General features: G+C 47.8%; 4 protein-coding genes across 10 annotated transcripts; all 4 read right to left on the reverse strand.

Annotated features, from left to right (window-relative positions):
* Nucleotides 1–681: 681 nt before the first annotated feature.
* Nucleotides 682–2,626, reverse strand: LOC108159809 (putative inorganic phosphate cotransporter). Its single transcript, XM_017293379.2, has 3 exons — nucleotides 2,392–2,626; nucleotides 1,253–2,326; nucleotides 682–1,170 (listed from the first exon to the last, which is right to left on the reverse strand). Exons 1-3 carry the CDS (start codon nucleotides 2,548–2,550, stop codon nucleotides 919–921), a joined length of 1,485 nt encoding a protein of 494 aa, XP_017148868.1. The 5' UTR covers nucleotides 2,551–2,626; the 3' UTR covers nucleotides 682–918.
* Nucleotides 2,627–3,288: 662 nt separating this feature from the next.
* LOC108158214 (putative inorganic phosphate cotransporter) lies at nucleotides 3,289–5,397 on the reverse strand. The gene is made up of 4 exons (XM_017290437.2): nucleotides 5,308–5,397; nucleotides 4,864–5,000; nucleotides 3,726–4,799; nucleotides 3,289–3,662 (listed from the first exon to the last, which is right to left on the reverse strand). The coding sequence occupies exons 1-4, from the start codon at nucleotides 5,327–5,329 to the stop codon at nucleotides 3,477–3,479; spliced, it is 1,419 nt and encodes a 472-aa protein (XP_017145926.1). The 5' UTR covers nucleotides 5,330–5,397; the 3' UTR covers nucleotides 3,289–3,476.
* A 724-nt stretch (nucleotides 5,398–6,121) lies between these two features.
* LOC108160769 (putative inorganic phosphate cotransporter) lies at nucleotides 6,122–8,273 on the reverse strand. Its single transcript, XM_017294970.2, has 4 exons — nucleotides 8,167–8,273; nucleotides 7,715–7,851; nucleotides 6,563–7,654; nucleotides 6,122–6,493 (listed from the first exon to the last, which is right to left on the reverse strand). Exons 1-4 carry the CDS (start codon nucleotides 8,186–8,188, stop codon nucleotides 6,278–6,280), a joined length of 1,467 nt encoding a protein of 488 aa, XP_017150459.1. The 5' UTR covers nucleotides 8,189–8,273; the 3' UTR covers nucleotides 6,122–6,277.
* Nucleotides 8,274–8,815: 542 nt separating this feature from the next.
* On the reverse strand, nucleotides 8,816–21,054 carry LOC108160854 (arginine kinase-like). Of its 7 annotated transcripts, XM_033391869.1 has the most exons (20): nucleotides 20,913–21,051; nucleotides 19,648–19,846; nucleotides 18,312–18,371; nucleotides 17,631–17,791; nucleotides 17,266–17,577; nucleotides 17,037–17,207; nucleotides 16,876–16,967; nucleotides 16,547–16,727; nucleotides 15,958–16,230; nucleotides 15,799–15,918; nucleotides 14,146–14,343; nucleotides 13,781–13,927; nucleotides 13,550–13,703; nucleotides 13,338–13,495; nucleotides 12,864–12,984; nucleotides 10,175–10,246; nucleotides 9,626–10,117; nucleotides 9,300–9,563; nucleotides 9,141–9,238; nucleotides 8,818–9,084 (listed from the first exon to the last, which is right to left on the reverse strand). In XM_033391869.1, the coding sequence occupies exons 2-20, from the start codon at nucleotides 19,706–19,708 to the stop codon at nucleotides 8,902–8,904; spliced, it is 3,318 nt and encodes a 1,105-aa protein (XP_033247760.1). In that variant the 5' UTR covers nucleotides 19,709–19,846; nucleotides 20,913–21,051; the 3' UTR covers nucleotides 8,818–8,901. The 7 variants fall into 7 exon arrangements, with proteins under 7 accessions (XP_033247761.1, XP_017150603.1, XP_033247760.1 ...); XM_033391866.1 differs by having other exon boundaries at nucleotides 15,799–16,230; nucleotides 20,913–21,050; XM_033391867.1 differs by having other exon boundaries at nucleotides 8,819–9,084; nucleotides 14,173–14,343; nucleotides 15,799–16,230; nucleotides 20,913–21,049.
* Nucleotides 21,055–21,079: the final 25 nt, after the last annotated feature.

Here is a 21,079-nt window from a genome sequence, read left to right on the forward strand (position 1 = left end):
CAGATTGGTTCCGGCAATTAGATTCTGTTTTATCAGATGACAAATTATGGTTTAACTTGCCATTGATTAGATAGCAGACAGACCTTACTCAATGCAATGGAAGGCAGAAGGCTGGTCTCAAACACCTGATCCGTGGTTGACTTAAAACTGTTTACCATTTCCCAGATAGTTCGGAATCTATGGACTAGATAGGATGCATTCCAAGCGAAAGAAGAAGCTGGCCATGGCCCGATTTAAAGCTGTTCCCCCTATCCCAGATGGTACGGAATCTACGCTATAAATAGCACAGACCTAACTCAATTCACGCGAAAGAAGAAGGCTGGTCTCAAACATTGATCCGCGATTTAAAGCTGTTCCTCATGCCTACGAGTGTAGTAAGTATGTTATCGGATCCATACGCATTCCCATACGTATAGGCTTATGAATTTCCAGATCAAGCAACAGCTAACAAGTGTAAATGGAGCCAAGTACAAAGCAGAGCGAGAGGCAATTCAACAAGTTTATTTATATTTCTAAGTATCACAATTTTTTCATTTCCTTTTTTTGTACCCCAAACAGCTGTGGCAATTGTTTTATTAGGGAGAGTACCCACAGGTCCGATCCACTTGTCTTCTCTGCAGCACCATTGAGAATTGGTCGCGATTGGTGTGAAAATCCCAAATAAATATATGTGTTTATATAAATTTATAAGATAAATTAAGAGATTAGATTAAAGTCCTCGATTCGAGTACCAAATCGCAAGCGTTGTTGGCAACAAAACAAAGCAAATCGAACCGAATCTATTGAAAATAAGTAAATTTACTCAAGTCCCGCGCGCATGTCACGCCATATAAATAGAATAAATATGAATTACAACCTACTTATAGTTAATACTGATTAACAAAATCAATTGTTCGACAACGCTACTTCCGCCACAAATCAATCCGTCGCCATCACCGTGTACCTCTCTGGCCAGCTAATTGTCTGCTCCAAGACAGGATCGATGGGTGGCGCGATCGCAGGCGGTTGGCTCTTCTTTTCGCTGCAAGTCTCTGCATCCTTGGGCTTCAGATAGTCATCCGCATCCCAGGGTTGCGCCTTGGCCGTGCCCCAGACGAGGAACACACAGTTTCCCACAAAGAAAATGATGGCGGCCAGGCCAAATACTATCTGCCATTGGCCACGATCGTGCTGAAGAGTTGGAAAAAACCAGGAGATACATTGATTAGCTTTTGTTTCGGGCTTTTCACATTCAATGGCAGGGCTGACTCACCTTATCGGTCACGATCTCACCGGCAATCAGTGGCGTGAGGATGGGTATTATATTCGCCACCGTATTGCTCAAACCGATCAGAATTCCGGCATGATTGGGCGAGAGGTCGATGGTATTTAGGGAGCTACCGATCGTAGCCCCACTGTTGACGCCCACACTGAGTGTCATCAGCACAATGGCCAGTACTTTCTTTTCCTCGTTGAGGAATCCAATGCCGATCAGGGCGGCCGCCGGTATCCAGAAGGAGAGCGTATTGAACAGCTTCCGCACGGATGTTAGAGATAGGAACTTCTTCTTGAGCAGGACATCGGCCGCAATCAGATAGACATAGGAGAGCAGCCACATGGCCAGGAATGGCAGCGACGAGAACACTGCATTGCTCTGGATGTCCATGTTGAGTACGCCGTTCATGTAGGACGGAAGCTCGGCTTGGAGCGTGCTCAGTCCATAGGTTTCAGCGCACCGCGTCACTAGCAAAGCCAAGAACGGAACGGACGTCCAGATGGCCTTCCACGGAATAGGAATTATCCGATCATGGAAGTCTTCGTTGTGCTGCAGCGAGGACTCTATGTACTTGCACTCCGCTTCGCCAATGAACCGGGATTCGGGCGCATTGTTGGATCCGAAAATCAGCCAAAGGACACACCAGACGGCACAGAGAGCCCCCGAGACATACGAGATTCCCGGCCAACCCATGGCACTCTCGGCAATCATTCCACTGATGAACATGGCCAGTACAGTGCCGCAGTCGGTTCCCGTGTAGCTGAAGGCTCCCAGGCGATTCCGTTCATCTGGCGGCGACCACATCGCCAGGTGCTCCGTCACACAGGGGAAGATCACGCCCTGGAACAGACCTTGTAGGATGCGGATGGCGCAGAAGACCTGCCAGCCGCCCCAGGAGATGCACCATGGGGTCATCATGCTGAAGACCGCAGTGCCGAAGCTGGCAATGAACAATACGACCTTTGCACCATACCGACGACAAAGGAAGCTGCCTGGACAGAGGGTCACGATGTAGCCCCAATAAAAACTGGACAATATGTACGATTTGTGCTTTTCCGTCCACTCGTATTCCTGGTAGACAACGGACCACGTCAGAAATGGATTTCTTTAGATGGAGGAACTCAGTGCACACTCACCGTAAAGTTGGGATTCGTTGTGGCAGCATTGGTCATGGCCACGATGGCTACACTGACGTTGAGGCGGGCGATGTGCATCGCGGTGAGGCCCAGGAAGAGCAGAAACGATTGCAGATGGCGAATGCCAATGCGAGGCCCTTTAGCACCTTTGTTACTCATTTTTCACGAGCACTGAACCGAGCGAGGGCAGGGGAGGGGAGGATCTTGAGGTCTGCACCGTTTGGTTGGCGGATCGCTTCTGGGCCTTTGCGATATTGTTTAAGCAGCATTTATATGACAGCTGAAAGCTTCGGGTGCTTGGCCCGACCACATTCCCGTAATCATTCACATTACGGTCGTGTTTGCTTGCGGACTCGCAGGTGACTCCCACAGAAAGATGCCCTGTCGTTGGGAGGCGCGGGAGCAAACACCGCTACTAACTTTGACGCAACTCCTCGATTCCAGAAGTTGATTGACGTCCCAGATCTATTGTACAAGAGAGATCATACATATGTATACGTATAGAGAGTACCCGGTACAAATGCAAATATTGTTGGGTTTACACAAAGTTAAGGTGGTAGCTGAAAAACACTCCCCATGCGATGCCCCATTTGCCACAGACTTGTTTATTTGTCCAAAAGATTTATGGCGAAAAAGCTCGAGCTTCTATCGGATCCAGGTGGACTCCGTTTAAAGCGGAAACTAAGTGCTATAACCAGGCAAAACCTAGCTTCCAGTTAACATCGTCAATGGGGCCATAAATGAATGATTCTAATTTATTTTTTGTATATTATTCTTTATGGTTCACGTCGCTTGAAACAATGGAACGCGCCTGATAAGCGATGCTACCCGCTAAATAAATAATAAACTAATCGATAATGTACCCGAACCAAAGAGCCCAAGAGTGTTTACAATCTTTCTATCAATTTATTGAACGTTATTATATTTAAACAGCTATAATCTAAGGCTAACCCAACCGACTCTTCGCTATTTGAAACTCGAGTGATTCCCCATCGAACCACTCGTGAGCGTCTCTGAGCAAAAGCTCCCCGGACTCAAGTGGAGAGATTAGGAATGCTATCGGGTCTGGAGAGTCGGAAATTGTACTATCTGGATTTTTCGTCGATTGCCTTCGGCTTGCGCTCGGCCAGCTCTGGTTCGTGGGGCTGTAAAAAGTCTTCGGCATCCCAGGGCTGGGATACAGCCGTCCCAAAGGCCAAAAATATGCAATTCCCCACAAAGAAAAGCACAGCCGCAATAATGAACACAATCTGCCATTGTGTACGATCACTCTAAAAAAACGAGAAACCATTAATAGATATTGATATTTCTATGGAGTGGTGACAACCACTTACTGTATCCTCCACGATGAAGCCCACAACTAGAGGAGTGACTATGGGCACTACATTCGCCGCTGTATTGACAATCCCCATTACAATACTGGCATGATTCGGCGAGAGATCGATGGTGTTGAGGGAGCTACCGATGGTGGCGCCACTGTTGAAGCCAACACTGAGTGTCATCAGAACGATGGCCAGAGTTTTCTGGTCCTTGTCCAGGAATCCGATGCCGATCAGTGTCGCACACGGAATCCAAAAGGCCAGCGAATTGAAAGTCTTCCTAAGGGCAGTCAATGACAGCCGGTTGCCGGTAAGCAGAATGTCGGCGGTGATTAGGTACACATAGGACATGCACCACATGGCCAGGAAGGGCAGGGCCGAAAAGAAGGCATTGCTCTTGATGTCCATGTCGAGGACACCATTCATATAGGATGGGATCTCGGCCTGGAGTGTGCTCAGGCCATAGGTTTCGCAGCAGCGGGTTATCAATAAGGCAATAACCGGAAGCGAGCTGCAGATAGCCTTCCAAGGAATCGGAATAACTTTCTTGTGATAGTTCTCACTGTGCTTCAGCGACGACTCAATGTAGTGCAGTTCTGCCTCGCCTATGAAGCGGGACTCGGTTGCATTATTGGACGCAAAGATAAACCACAGAGCACACCATCCGAAGGCAACACCAGCGGAGACGTACGAAATGCCCGGCCAGCCTATGGCACTCTTGGCTATCATGCCACTCAGGAACATAGCGCAGACATTGCCACACTCGATGCCCGTGTGGCTGAGAGCACCCAAGCGATTACGCTCCGCTGGCGGGGACCAGCGCGCCAAGTGTTGATGAATGCAGGGAAAGAGCAGTCCCTGGGCGAAGCCCATCAGGACACGTATGCCGCAATAGGCCTGCCAGCCGCCAAACCCAATGAAGAGAGGCGACAGGGCACTGGTAACGCCGGAAGCGAAGGAGCCCCACAGCATCACACTTTTCACACCGAAACGCTTGCACAGATAACCCCCAACGAACTGCGTAAAGATATAGCCCCAGAAAAAGCTGGACAATATTAAAGCCTTCTGGGACTCCGACCAATCGTATTCCTAAAAGACAATTAAAGGAAGTATTATTGAAAAACGCAACAGGGGGAATAGGGCTATGTCTTACTGGAAAATCGGTATTGGTGGACTCCGCATTCGTCATGGCCACCACAGAGACACCCACATTGAGGCGACCCAAGTACATGCTGGTTATATTGAGAAAGATCAACAGGGCCTGGACATGCCGCATGCCCACAACAGGTCCTGCAAACAAAAGAAAACGTTACTCTTATCTTATATCTCGAGTACTTCCTGCCGCGCTAAGCAATTGAGTAAATAAATCTGAATTGCACTCGAGACATCGCTATCGAACAGCCCACAAGCCAAAAGATTTATGACCCTTCGAAGAGCCACTTGTGTGTGTCCGACGAGCGAGTGGTCTGGACTTTAATCAGGCCACGGGCAAGGTCTCTCTCTTGACTCTTCAAGGGATTTACAAAAGTGTGTCAAACTGAGTTCAGTTCCCTTTCTATATGCTCAGATATCCATCAAAGTTCACTCAATTTCATACCTCTATTTGGTTCGACTGTCATCCTTGAGGATTTATACGGAAATCACACTTTTTGAACACAGTCCGAACTGCAAAACTGTTTGAACTCGAATGGATTGTGTTAATTTACACTTTCCCACATTTCGATTTCAATCGAACAACCTGATAATCGATATTCGGCTAATCAGAGAGATTATCCTGCGATAAGCTTGATCGCGTTCGTACGCGTCGTTCGTGGAATTTACTTATTGACTGCACTGTACTCAATCAAAAAGCATTGCGGAATGTCGAGATTAGTTAATTTGTAATTAGATTAGGAACAACATGAATTCCAAAGTATACGACCCTATACATATATATTTATATATATATATATATATATATGTATGTATAAGCCAACATCCAGAGCGCTGACCTAAGGCAACAGTGGATCTTGGTCATTCTCCAGCCATCAGCTGATACCATAAACCTCTGGACAATAGCCACCACTTGAGATAGCTGGCCCTGACACGCGTAATGGGGAATACCAGAAACAGCTAAACTTTCCAAGAGCACTACAAACCCTTCTAAGCCAAAGCACTTACGATGGCATGGTTTTCCCTTATCGAAGTCACAGTTTTTGGGACCCCTAGTGGATAAACAGAAATGTCAATTTAATTGAACACCCATCGATCTTGTTCTCACCCGACCCATACGTCAATCGCAAGGGCATTAAACACGTTCAATACTTCTGATAGCTCCAGCAATAATCTATGTTAGATAATGAAATTTCTATGGACTTATGTCGAACTGCCATTGCCCTTTTTCATCAAAGCTTCATCAAAATTGACACGGAAATAGGTTTATATTTGATTTATTTGTACTTTTTATGTCTAAACTTATCAATTAGTTTTGAATATTCTAAGAAATTCTGTGCTTATATGACCACGGACCAGCCGATAATGATTTTCTTTTGGAACATTATTCCTTCGAAATTTGTAGGCGCACCATCTCATCTTGTGGTTATCTCTACTTTCTCGCTTTGTTGTGCCTCCAGTGCCTTGGCATTTCCTTCCTCCTGTAGAGTGGAGGACATTTGTTTGTCTAAAAAGTCGGGTGCATCCCATGGCTGGTTAACCATCTGACCGAAGATGAGGTAGATTATGTTGCCCACAAAGAAGATGACGGCAGAAATGATGAATACCACCTGCCACTGGACGCGATCGTGCTGCAAATATCAGAACCAAGATTATAATCAGGTGAACCACGTAGGGATCATATAGGGATCAGGACTTACATCATCCGTTACGATAACGCCAACCAAGAGGGGCGTTAGAATGGGCACAACGTTGCCCGCCGTATTGACGATACCCATGAGGATGCCAGCATGGTTGGGCGACAGATCGATTGTGTTGATCGTGCTGCCGATGGTGCTTCCGGCATTGATACCCACATTGGCGCACATCAAGACAACGGCCAGGGTCTTCTGCTCGCTGTCCAGGAATCCGATGCCGATCAAAATGATGGCGGGAATAAAGAACGATATGGAATTGAACGTCTTGCGGATCCCTGTGATGGTCATGGTTCCTCCTGTTAGCAGGATGTCCGCAATGATCACATACACAAAGGCCATCACCCAGGAGGTCAAGTAGGGCAGTGCCGAGAAGATGGCATTATTCTTCATGTCCATCAGCAGGACACCGTTCATGTAGGAGGGCATCTCCGTCTGCAGCGTGGAATAGCCCCAGGACTGGCAACAGCGCGTGATCATCAGGGCCCAGAACGGAACCGAACTCCATATGGCTCCCCAGGGAACCGGGATTGGCCCCTTCGCCTTCGAATCCTCCGCCTCTTTCGTGCGACTGGAGTTGATCGAGGTCTCAATGTAGTTTAGCTCTTCATCGCTGATGTACTTGGATTCCCGAGGCGTGTTGGCGCCGAAGATCAGCCAGATGATGCACCAGGCCACGCCAACGGCACTCGAAATGTAAAAGATTCCGGGCCAACCCATGCTAGAGGCGGCAATCTGGCCACTGGCAAACATCGCCAGCAGAGTGCCACAGTCGAGACCCGTATTGGCCAGGGCGCCCAGTCGATTGCGCTCGTTTACGGGACTCCAGTTGGCGAGGTGGGCGTGGATGCAGGGGAATAAAAAGCCCTGGAACAGGCCCATCGCCATACGGATGACGCAATAGGCCTGCCAGCCGCCCCAGGAGATGCACCAAGGCGGCAGCAGGGCCAGCAGAGCCGATCCAATAGTCGACACGAACATGGTCATCCTTGCGCCAAAGCGACGACAGAGCCAGCCACCGAGGAACTGTGTCATGATGTAGCCCCAGAAGAAGCTGGACAGTATATACGAGCGCTGCTTTCCATCCCAATCATATTCCTGGAGGAGAAATAGGTAAGGGTTAGGCCAATGCTCAGAACAGAGATGTGGCAGACTTACAGGGAAATTGGGATTGGTGCTTTCGGAATTCGTCATGGCCACAATTGCCACGCCAGCATTAAACTTGGCCATATAGTTGACCACGATCGACAGGAAGAGCAGAAAGGTCTGCACATGCCGTTGGCCAATTGCGGGACCTGAGAAATTGTCAAATAAGTCTGTTTAATGCCAATCACTCAACTAGATACACTTCATTAAGTAGCATTCATTAGCTCCAAGTAATCCAATAACTTTTTCAAGTTTGTACATGTGCAGCACTTAGTTTTATTACTGTCTCAAGCGTTTCCACTTTTGGCAATTCATTTCGAGTTTATGGTTCCATTTAAATCAAAATTTAAAAATGGTTTACGGCCTGATTAAGTTTTAGAATGACTTGACTTTCACAAAATCGATCATGCTATCGTGTCCATATAGCTTTCAGTTAGGATTATCATTTTGGGATTTCTACTAACCCGTATTCGTTTCAGCCGTCATATTAAATTTGTTCCGCACACGTCCAGGATCGAGAAGCAACTCAATTTGCAACCGACTTGTAGCTTACTTTACACCTTCTGCGTACTCTGTTTTTAGTGGGACTAATCGCAGTCTGAAGTGACAGCCGCGTTATGGAGAGTAAATCAGAGCACTTGACAAACACGATATCGATAACGAAGCCAGAAATCATGCCCACAGCGAGATAGGGAGTACAAGTGATAGGAATTTCATGGTTCTCAATGAATGGGAGGGTACCACGATTTTAATCCGGATGCGGAGATCTACACCGCACCGATAGCGATCGAAAGGGAAAGGCCCCCCCCTTTATGAAGCATCAAATACTCTGCCAGACCTCTTGTCGCAGTCATGCGCTTAATCAAGAGACAGTTTGAGATCTGGAGAGCCCCGGGGCTTACGTGTAATCTTATCGCTGACCATGTCAATTATCTTGACCGTGTTTACCCCTTGGACCTATCGGATCTGTGCACACCCAACACATGCTTCACACGATCCAACCTCCAAAATATAGCGTCCCTCGGGGCACGAGCCGATAGCGAAGCGCTTTAATCAATCAAGGCGCCGTGCTCCAGCTTGAGTGGGGTTTCTGAAACCCTTTCAGGTGTTCGATACGAGTATATTTCTTTTATTGCACTATAACGCTTACAGTATTCTATGCATATTGCTTGACTCGAGTTGCAACCAGAGAACGATCTTTAGCGACTCTCCTCCTCCTCTTCCTGAAGTCGCAGTATGTCCGCTTTGTTGATGAAATAATAACTTGGCTGCCGGCCCTTCAGGTCTTTGGTGGTGCGCTTGGCCCCGTTCTGAATCAGTATCCGACTGACGCTCTCCAGTGAGTTGGTGCCCATGGCATAGTGCAGAACAGTGCGTTCCAGCTGGTGGTTAAAACAAGTAGAATCATTGAATGAACCTTAAAGTAAGACGCACTTACATTATCTGTGATCTTCAGTGCCTCGGGACAGAGTTTCACCAAGTGCTGAACCATTTCCTCGGACTCCTTCAGCACTGCTATGTGCAGGGCGGTTCGACCTGCGAATCAAAGCAATCGAATCAAAAGTGGTTCCTCTTTAGGGGGAAACGTTGGTGGTACCGTAGTAGTTCTTGGTTTTAATCAACCACTTGGCATTGGAGACGGAGGTTAGCTCCCTCACTCTCTCCATATTGTTCTCCCTGATCATTTGGTGGAGCTCCTCGCGGGTCTCCTCCAGTCCTCGCAGTTTTTCCAAGAACTCGCCCAGGGCTTCGTGCTGTCGGGTGGCAACCACATCCCCAATGGACTGACCGTTCTCATCCTCAATGTCCAGGATGTGATCGTAGCCCTGCAATGCCAGTTGATCAAAGGGTTCGACTTGGCCTGAAAAAGAGTTGAATGGATGTATTCTGATCTCAATGCAATGGTTTGGCGACCGATCCTACCGATGGCAGCCTGGGCCAGGATATAGCGATCGATCTCTGCCGCATTGTTGGGCTGATTGGCCTGAAGGGAGACATCGCGAGCGGTGCGATATAGCTCATCCCGGTAGCTGATATCGATGCCAGACTCCTCGATGAGGGTGTACAGTGCGCCGCGGCGATGGGATCGGGCGCAGGCAAAGTGCAACATGCTCTGGCCATGCTCGTCCCGTTCCTCCATATGCTGGACGGTCAGAATATCCTCCTCTTCGGCCAGCGATCGGGCATCTAGCTCGATGAGATCTGCATTGCCGATGCCATTGCGACTGCCAACCAGCATCGGATTAGATTTGACCATGGCATTGGAGGTGGAAGTGCCCGTGTGGACTTCCACTTCGGTGATGGGCTTCCGTTCGCCCATGAAGTGCTGCAGATAGCCGGTGAGATAGGCCACGGGATCCTTGGGCCGTTTGTTAGCGATCTCGGTGAGAGCCCTGATCAGGGGATCGGCCAGAGCTTAAATAATGTATACATGTTATCGGTGGACTCCATTCCGTATTCCTTAATACTCACAGTCTGCCAGATATTTTCCCTGTTCCGTCTTGAAGATGGGATTGGCCTGAAAGCTCATGGACTGCGCCTGACCTGCACAGAGAACATACAGCATTAGTCATTCTCTCCATCTCAGGGATCGGGGGGTATCACACTCATGGGATAGAGTCCCAGGAAATCTATACTATACACAAAGCGAGAGGAGCGGGATGTTTGTGGGGAGGTAACAAACGAAGATGCGGATGCCGATGGTGGAACTCAAAGAAACATTGCAAATCATATGGAAATCGGAACAAGATCACATTCCCGGGACGTATGTACGTAGGTGTAAACTCAAATCAGAACTTACGATTACGGAATTTGGAATATGTGCGGCGTACGAAGAAGCTCAGCGTAAGCGGAGGAGTAGGTGGATATTGATGGCAATGCTGGGCACACAAGAGTCAAGAATCGATCAAGTTAGGTTCTATATAAGTATGTTTCTAAGATAACAGTAGGTACGGGTACGAGTACGATCATGTATGTTATGTACATTGGGGGTATGGGGACCTATCCCATCACATCCCATCCTATTCGCCGGAGGCTCAATTGCGATCCACAATGCTGTTCTTCTTGCGCTTGAAGATCTTCACCAGCATGGTGGCAATGTGCTTGGAGTTTGTCAGCGACATGTCCTTCTCGAGGGACAGTATATTGGTTACGGCGGTGCAATAGTCCTGGAACAGCACATACTCCACAATGCCCATGCTCTGCATATTGATGAGCCGCACCGTGAGCTTGGACAGGCGGTTCGTCACCATGCTGAGCCCTCGTACGGCGCACAGGTGCCTTAGGTTGTCCATCTCCTTCATCAGATTGGGCAGCTTCACGATCGTCGTCATTTTGAGGCCTGTGCCCAGGAAGGCTGGCCTAGATTGCAAATATCCGAGCAGATAGCTCTCCTTAAAGTGCAGCTGCGTCTCCAGATAGGTCACGGCTCGTCCCACCCGCGTATAGGCCGCTCCCATATCGCCCGGATCCTTACTGCTCGTCGTCGAGATCACGCGCAAATGCTCCTGGCAGTTCAGCCACACGGCCATGTTGTGGGCGGAATTAACAAAGACGCCCCTGCCATAGGGCCAGAGGGCACCATTAAATGCTGTCGACTCGGCTGCCTGCACCAGGTCTTTGGTGTCCAGCAGGGATATCATCAGACCCAAACTGCTGAGCATTAGGGTCACCTCCGAGTCGGGCTCGAGCAGCTCCGTGAGGGTATAGTAATTGCCGGACTCCGTCTCCCCAATGGCATCCGCAAAGCTGGTCGTGAATATCTTGCCCATCATGAGGCGCTCGGCCTGCTCCAACTGGCCAATGGTCAGGTTCAGGGGAAGCTCAAGCTGGTCGAGATTGCGCGAGGCCTCCACAATGCAACGCGTGACCAGAATTGACTCATCGTCGTAGACGAAGGCGGCCGTATTCAGTCGATCCCCGTTCTCCATGGGAAAGTAGGCGAGACGCGGCTGCGGCTTAAAGTCGGCATCGATGCATAGGCAGTGCATGTCCTTGAGCAGCGGCACCAGGAACTCCTGGAAAACCACAAATACATCATAGTCCGGCGCGATAATGCCACAGTTGATGTCCTCCTCCAGGTGGCGGGCCTTCGAGGTCTTGCGCATCGCCGGCCACAGCACATCGAAGAGATTGTGGTCGAGTCGCGTCTGGCGGCGCTTGATCTTTTCGTAGACGGCACGCTTGAGGAAGCGGCTCAGGAAGCTGGTCACCGACAACTGCAGCGATGAGGCGCTCAGTGGCTTCCGGTGCGACAGGGCCGAGGCCGTGCTGGCGCTCAAAAGCTTTCCCGATTCCGCTATCACGTTGTAACAGCGCTCCAGAGTGCGTGAGATCTCACCATCCTGCAGCTCTCGCCGGGCACTGTGCAGATCGTCGGGAACTGCGGCGTTGGGTGTAATTTTTGGATTTGATGATTATCATTTTACACAGCACACACACACACAGCGGGATGATGAACACCAAAGCATGTACAGAGACACAGATACTGATACACGGAAACGAGCACGAATGAGGGAGCTTGCCAAATGGGTGCTGAAGAAAAGGCGACGGTGCTTCAAGTGCTTTCTGTGGATAAATAAACCCCGAATGTATGGTGTTTGTGTGGGATATGTGTTACATACCAAATAAATCATCAATATTGCCAATGATTTCATTGAAAAATTCACGATTTCCCTCCATTATGAGAACGAGTACTTTGCTTGCAGCGCAACTGAGAATCAGGTACGACTACGCGGACGAGTGTTTGACTGACTATTGAGCGAAGGACAACGTGTGCTGCACGGTGCGACTGAAAATCGATGACTGAATGCTCGGCCAGGGCACGGGCCAAGTCCATGCCACTCCGCCGGGGTGGCACAGTACACACCCTCTTTTCATATATTTGACATGGCAAGCAAACGTATTTAATTATTTTGGTTTACTTTACTTGGTGGGTGTCTCTGCCCCCTTGTGTTTTTGTGGGGGGTATTCGTAATTCAAATGAAACCGAACGAAAAGCCGCACAAAAGCAAAGAAAAATGAGTAAGCTTTCCCGATACTATTTCGAGTGGAGTGGTTTGTGCTATATCATGGTATGACTATTGTGACTGGTCTTGAGCTGGAACAGCTGCAGGTGGACACACAGGTCAGGTCAGGTGCTGTGCCAGCCCTCTTGTCCTACCTTGATCGTTGAGCAACTGATTCTCGAGCTCCTCGGCCCCAAAGAGATTGAGCAGCTCGGTGTAGTTGAGGATATCCTTCGCCTTCTCCTTGTCCAAATAGAACTCGGCCGTGTGGCCCAGCTGCGTGCAACATTGTGGTTGTAATTGCATTTTAAATATTAATAAATTCAGTTTGGGTTTATCATAAATTTATGGCATATTGATGCGGCACACAGACACCGACATGGTGATATGAAAATGGGAGTACCCACCGCCTTGGCCCACTTTGAATTGGAATTTGAACACAGTTTTATTTGAAATTTGCCGATGAGGCCCCCCCCCCAACAGTTGCTTTCGTTCCCAGTTCTATTACTATTTCAAGAATGTATTTCTAATCTGGCTGTCAGGAATTCTCCCTTCAATTAGGGATAATTGATAAATTGCGACCGAAAAAGTGGTTATTCTGTATTTTGCCCCGCTTTCCCTTCACTCACCTTGTCCAGTGCCTTGGAATTGCCGCCCAGCTGGGATAACATGTTGTAGAAATGGCCATTGTCCTTAATCGTGGCTGCATAGTGAAGCGGCGTGCGTCCGTCATTATCCGTAATTGTCATGGTCTCCGGAAAACGCGAAGCCAAATACCGAACGATGTCTGCACACAATAAAAGTCAAGCGAAAAAGCCAATCAAATATACCCAACACCCACCCGTGTGTCCAAAGAGCACGGCCACGTGCAGGGCCGTGGAGCCATTGGGGGATATGTCGTCCTTTGCAATGGCAAACTTCCGGCGATCTAGGGCCTGCTGCAGCGCCAGCAAACTGCCGTCACGAGCCGCATCGTGCACGCGATGGATTTTCTCCTGTCAGAACAGCATATGAACCGTGCCTTAATTAGTGGCTACTCCTTCCGACCATCCCCCCACATCCTTCCGCTTACCATGTAGCTGGGCACGTTGTTGAGAAAGGCTTGTATTTCCGCCTCCTTGGACTTGAGATTCAACAGACTAGCGCCCTCGCCATTCAGCACGATCTCGGCCAGCTGCTCAAGGTCCCCCGATTCGATGATCTGCTTCATGCGTGCCTCCTGCGAAGGGAGAGGCAAAACCAGTCAATTAGGGATTGCTAGACAGACATTCATTCAGTGCGTAATCGAAAGCGTAATTGTTCGGTGTGACAGAATAGAAACGATGACAGAAATGGTTAGCAAATAAAAGATGAAACCCAAAAGACAAGCCTGGTGAGACAGCAACAGAGAGAGAGAGAAACAGAGATTGAAAGATAGGAAAGGATAGCATCGTATACTTCATCAATTGCAGTTTGAGACTGAACTGTATAATCCTCGGGTGCGCCCTGCACAAAGCCCTCGATGGCCATGGCCGATGTCAGGGATTCGCTGCCATCCTTATCAGGTCCCGTTTCCGGTTCAGTTGGTGGTTCTCCTCCTATCGACTGCGACTCCTCCAGGGGCTGGCTGTCCTTTGTAACTGGCGCTATCACATCCTGTACAAAGGGTTTTTTGAGTTTTACTTGGCGAACTGTCGTTTGTCGATTATCGCTAAAAAGTGCAGGTGACATGACAACACTCACAAACAGGACACAAACAGGTGGAAAGGGACTACGTTTTTACAAGGACTAAGTGCCACTACAGAATGACAATGCCAACGCTGTTGACCCATTAAATAATTGACAAAGTAAATACATATGTATATATGTATGTATATAGGTAAATAGAAATCTACGGCACGTATACGTTATGTTACGCATACGCCATGTTTTCGAAACAAATTGCATCTACACTTTCATTACTTTTATTGAAATGCAGCACCTCCTACCATTTCCATGCCTTCTAACCCCTAACCTCTAGGGAAAACTTGATTATCCTTAACAAATCGTTCGTGGGGGACTGCAGAAAATCGTTGCAACGTTGCACCAACTGGAATGTGTATATATAGCAATTTGATATATATCATATGTACATATACATATATCATATATCATCTATCCAATGCCTGCAACTGCAAATGTTTTGACGTTTGCATGTTCCTTTGCCATTTGGACTCTGGCCTGGCTGCCGCTCTGACAGTTGAGGAGCTCTGGCTCTGAGGCTGGTGCGCGGCTATCGTCTTTCCGTCTCCACATGTCAGTGAAAGCGCTATGGGAGTGAGTGCATTATTATAAAGTCTATCTGTGGGTAAACAGCTGCTGATTTTCGCCAATCGATAGTGCCGCAAATCGGGGGCAGGGCAGACACTGGCATTGATTTGATCTAAGGGACTGGAATGAATACGAGTATACGAATGGATGGTACACAAAACGAACTGAAACCGAAACTTAAATGAAAATCGAAACTGAAAGGGAAACGGAAACACAATACATGGGAATTGGGGGGCTATTTCTCTTTTTGGAGTGGGAGGTGGGGTGCAATGGAAACAATAACCAAAAGACACAAGTTGCAGGTTTTGCATTCCATTTTTAATTGGTTACTGTAATCGTTTATGGTTTAATATTAATTTTTTTACTTCCAGTTGCTTTTACAAATTATATTGGTATATATAAAGAGTCTATGTATAGCTGCATAAAGAAGTAAAAAGTCTGGTTATATAATTATATAAGCTGATTGCTACTGTTATTCTTTCTTGGATTGCGGCTGCAGTTGTTGCTGTTGCTGTTGCAGTGGCTGTGGCTCTTGCTGTTGTTTCTGCTGTTATTTTTGGTGTGGAAAACAATTAGAATGAATGGAATTTGGGTGCCTGCTGCATTTGATTGATTGATTGATTGATTGATTGATTGATTGATTGATTGATTGGTTGTTAGATAGTTAGTTTGCTTTCATTTTACAGTTCACAGTTGAGTTTGAAGATTTGGAAAAAGTGGTTTGAGCGGTTGAACGGCACACACAATACAAACTACAAAAAAACGTTGCACGTTGGACACCTAGAGCACGCCAAAGTGTACCTCATCATCGTCATCGTTCTCATCATTCTCTACATTATCCTGATCCTGTATCTCCTTCTCCTCAGCCACTGGTTCCACTGGCTCCTCCAACTTGGTGATCTTTTCCTCTTCAACTGCCGCCTCTGGCAACTTGGTAATCTTTTCCTCTTCAACTGCCGCCTCTGGCACTTCCTCTTCAGCTTCCATCTCTGGCTCCGCCTCTTCAGTCTTTTCGTTAACTTCTGGCTCACTCTCTGTGGCAGGCTGCTCCTCCTCCTTCTGTTCCACATCATTACTCTCTGCGACATTTTCATCGTGGTTTTCCTGCTCATCATGCAATTCCTCGCTTGCAGCAGACTCCTGTTCCTTCGGTTCCTCCTGTTTTTCTTGATCCTCCTCTCCACCCTGGCCATCTTCTCCTTCTTTACCGCCGCTTATAGCTCTTGCAATATTCTGTAAAAGTAAACAATTGTCGACTGATTGCTTTCCGAGTGATTCAAAGGATTGTTTTACTACGATCTCAGCCTTCGATTCGTTGTATGTACAGCAGAGAAGTACTTAAGAGGTCTAAACAAAAAGCGCATAGATATAAAGTGGTGATGGGGAAAGCGAGAGCCGACAATGGCTTACTTTCACAGAGCCCCCGCCTCGCCTGTGCCACCAAAGCAAATCCGAGTGCAACACAGAGAAAGCTTTTGGAGGAGTGCAAGCAAAGACCAACGAAAGCAAACGAAAGACGCAATCCACAAGCAAAAAAGGCAACACTTACCTCCGCCTCACTGTCTTCGGTGTCGCCTTCGATATCGCCATTAATGGGGCCATTGTTGAATGTGGCCGGCGTTTCCGGTCTGCGCTGCAATGGCGATACTTCCGGCGGAACCGGTGCCTGATCTACATCCGCATCCAAATCCGCTTTGGACAAATCCTCTTCGTCATCATTGCCACTTGTACTGCGTTTTCAAAATGCAAAAAATGTTCTCTCAAAGCAATGCCCCACAAAGAACGCACAAAAATCAAACAAAAACTGAATCCAGCGCAGCCAAAACTTAGCCTAATCCCTGTCTCTGTCTGCCCTTAGATGCTTCACCACCCACTCACCCATCGTTTGTGTCCAGCTCCGAAGTGTTCTCGATGCTGTCGTCCAGCGATTTACGTCCATTCACAGCCGGTGTCATTTTAATGTCCAATTTCTGTGAATTAAAAAGATAGATGGTGTAGGGATTCCCCACAAGCTGCTGCCTACGCCCTCCCCGACTTACCTTGCGGAGGCCCGCATCGCCTCCGGCACCATTCTCGCCACTCTCATTGCTCAAGGCCTCCCAGTCAGTGATGCTCTCTGGGGAGACGCGCGGTGCCTCCGGGACATAGACGAGGAAAGCCCGCCCGATTTCGTGCGGCTTGTGGCGGTAGTACGAGGCTGTCTTCATTTTCTGAAATTGCCCCAATGAATCATTTTAATTGCTCGGTTGACTGCCATCCCCCACTCACATAGTCGAGGGCCTCCTCGTCACAACCCGCCTGGGTGAGCAGGGTATAGCAGCGCATGTTGTTTTTGGCACTGGCTGCCCAATGGAGCGGCGTCTTGCCGGTGATGTCCATCTCGTGGGCGCCCTCCGGCCAGAGACCGACCAGATACTCCAGGATCTTGGTGTGGCCCAAGCCGGCGGCCTTGTGGATGACATTCAGTCCATTGCCGTCCTTGCAGGTCACCAAGGCAGCGGGCACGGGAGGCTCCAGTTGCGCCTGCACCGTTTCCAAATTGTTGTCGATCACCGCCTGATGCAGATCCTTAATGGCATTCTGTGGAGTCGTTTGGTAAAAGAGGCAGTGGGATTTTCAGTGCATTGCCTTACCATGACATGTGGCACGGCGGCAAGGAAACGCTTGACACGCCCATTATTGCTGGCCTGCTGGCACAAGCGATGTCCTTGGCCCGCCCACAGAATGCGTGTCAGTTTGCCAATGTCCTTTTCGTGCATCCAGATACGAATGGTGGATAGCTTTACCGAGAAATCTATTAGCCAAAAAAGTGGGAAATTGAAAACGTAGAAATTAATTTCACCAGAACCACCGCCCCTTTCCCGACGCCAACCCCAATCCCAATCCCAATCCCAACCCATTCGCTATGATCGCCCTTAAGCGATTTCCATTTCATTGGCACCCTTCTTCGTTCGTGTTTGCATGCAATTTGCCAAAAAAGCAAACGAACTGAAAACTAAATTAAAACGAATACGAAAATAAAATGCAATAAATGTTCAAGTTGTGTGACTCGCGACCTGCACTCGGCAGTTCGCTTAAAGTGGCATTATACGAAAAACTCAAGACAATTTCCGCTGGAGAAAGTTTTCGCCAACTTGAAATGCGCCAAGGTCATCGGAGAACTTTTAAGTGGAAAGTCTGCCCCTTGAACCGCCCAGAGTTGGGTTTTTCAAGAGTTGCAAAGTGCCAATACCACTGAATCATTGATGTTATTGATGGGAGAAAATGACATCTGGCTGTGGAGGATCCCCCAATCCCAATAACACAATACGCACCATCGTTGTTGCGACGCTTGCTTCCATTCAGGCCGCCTGTCTGTCCGTTCATCGGCATCACTGTAAGTGGACCAAACATTTTCGTTGATTTCATAGTGAATTATTCAAACAGTAATATATTTATTGGATATAGAATGATGAAATATAGTACGACTATGTGGTCTATTTGGCAGTGGCAAAGTCATCGCCTACTCTCTCCCTTATTCGATACTTTCCTTAGTTGTTCGTCCTACTATCAGAGTCGTTCTATTTTATTTGCGTCTGGCCCGCTTGAGCCGCGTTGGCAAACTAATTCCTGGCCACGTCGAAAGGTGTTGAATTTGTGTTGTGGTCAAGGAGAGTGCAGACCGCTACACAGTCGACGAAGAAAGGGAAGTAGTCGGAATAATTGCGTCCTGTTCGCGCTCCTACAACTCCTGCCATGAATAAATAACCTTTTGGTCCCTTTGTGTGGCGTGTGTTACGGGTGAGTATATAAAGCACAAATAAAACATTTTCATTAGCCCATCGATGGGTTCTTCTTGTGGGTGGCGAAGGCACTATGCAAATATGTGGAAATACTTTGAATTTCCGTTTGACCAACACTTGCTAGACATTTTTTGTAGCACAAAGTGTACAGGGAAAATATTTTCAGGGAGTTTTGGGTTATCTAAATGCACAAGTTTGAGTCTCTCTATATTTTTCAATGGAATTCTATGTTTTATTGAAGTTTTAAGAAAGCTTAAGCTAAAGAAATGATTCATAAAGAGTACGTAAAAATTCACCTCAGACTTTCTTTGGAATCGTAGCCAACGTAACAGTCAAGGTAATCCCTGAAAAACTCTAGTGCAAATATCTCCTCCAGTGAAATTATTACCCAGAACACCACCTAGTTCCTTTGAGTCTACCTTTGACCAAACAAGCACACATATCTGATAGGTCAAGGTCTCCTCAGTCTATTCCTGGTGTGTTGCACGTACTCCTACACCTGAGGAACATTCCTTGAACGCTTTGTGTTTCGTTTTTGTGTGACATGTAAATTAGTTGAATGGAATGAATCATTAGAAGGGCTCCCTAGCACATACTGATGAGGTTGAGTGGCAATAAAAACTGCTCGAAAGTGCCACGAAAACGGAAATGGCGCATTAGTGTTTGCCACTTAATGTGGCACTCACTCCCTGTCTTCCTTCAACCCCTTGAACAATGTAACTTGTTGAGCGGACACCCTTTTATGGCACGCAATATGCAAATTTTGGCTAAGACCCCTTCCCTTCCTTCTGGCAACCTGCGTGTTATCACCACAATTTCCCACAATTATAAAGAATGAATGTGAATATTTATTCGTTGAAACACTCACCTTTGGGTGGCGATGAATGGTAATATAGGCCTTGGAATCTTCTCCGACGCTTCGGCGGCATCGCCAATTTATGTTTTTTTTATTGCGGAGTCTCTGTACACGTAGTAGCACTCTTAGAGTCCACGACTCTTCACATTTCCCCAATCGCGATTCATTTAGCACTGCGGTTTGACTCACTTCAAACTTGGCACTGGAAAAGCTGTGGAAAACCTTAAATCGACTTAAATCGAAGCGCGGAGTCGACCGTTGTCCTGGTAGGTTAAACGACGTCTGAGTTGACAAATGCACACGCTCAGATGGCCGACTGGTCAACGTAGTCCCTAGCCCTAACGCCATTCCACGTGCTCCTTCTCATCCTACGCCATGGTCCTTGCGTGTGTGCATACCCAATGACGGGGGCGGTGGATGGAGGCGGTGTGGTCTCACATTTGTGATTTTTATTATGTTTTATTTATTTAGTTTACCAAAAGCCGCATAGCGCCTCGAATGCATTCAACTCGTGTGACGTTGAATGCACAGGACGTTGCCTACTTATTGGGGCCGACTGCAGGCCCCAGGACCACGGCAGAAATATAAAATGGGAGAGCGATGAAAACACACCAGTTAGCCGCGCGAATCGATTTTCTGATTTGGAAGGGGTTTACGAGTATTATTGAAATTGGAGCAGAACCCAGAGAGGGGTGAATTTATGAAAGAACTAGCCGAACAGGTCACAAAGTCCTGCCCCAAGGTCCTTGCGACCACCTACGCGAAGAGGAAGACACGCTGCTGCTCGATGGATGAGTAACGCTATTCCAGTGGCGTGCGGTCAAATTTTAAGACCCACTTGACACAGTTTCGTCCAGAGAGAAGTGCGTGCGTATCCCTTTGAAGGTTTTTCCATTCCCCCCAAAACAGAACGGTTGACCCAATTTTGGATAGATCTCCTGGGGGTACGTGGGGTACGGGGCCACCGTAAATGTCACTACCAATTAGGGAAACTACCGCCATGTGGCTTCTCTGATTAGGATTTATGGCATCCACTTTGCTTGCACTTCCGCGACTGTCAGCGTAAACGATCTATGCATTATTCATTCCGGAGCCCAGGGGTTTCTTTCTACATTGAGTGGCGAGCTGTCAAGGGGGGGTGTCGGGTGCATTGAACTTGACAGAGCCGTGCATGACCCTGCCACTGGTCAGTGCACGGCCAACAGCTCAAGAGTCCAAGAACCCAAGAACCCCTATTGCATTTCTCACTCGAACGTAATCACATCTACTTTGCATACACTACACTTTCCGCTTCCGATTCTGACTCGCTGCTTTCCGCTCTTCTGTTTTCTGTTTTCTGTTTTCCGTTTACTGGTTTTTGTTTTTTTGGGTATTTTTGTTGTTCCGTTTTCCTTTCGATACGATTTGCACGACGCGCGCTTTCCTTGCAGACTGCGGCATATTC

Source organism: Drosophila miranda, chromosome 3 (genome assembly GCF_003369915.1).
Source record: "Drosophila miranda strain MSH22 chromosome 3, D.miranda_PacBio2.1, whole genome shotgun sequence".
Classification (NCBI taxonomy): Eukaryota; Metazoa; Arthropoda; class Insecta; order Diptera; family Drosophilidae; genus Drosophila; species Drosophila miranda.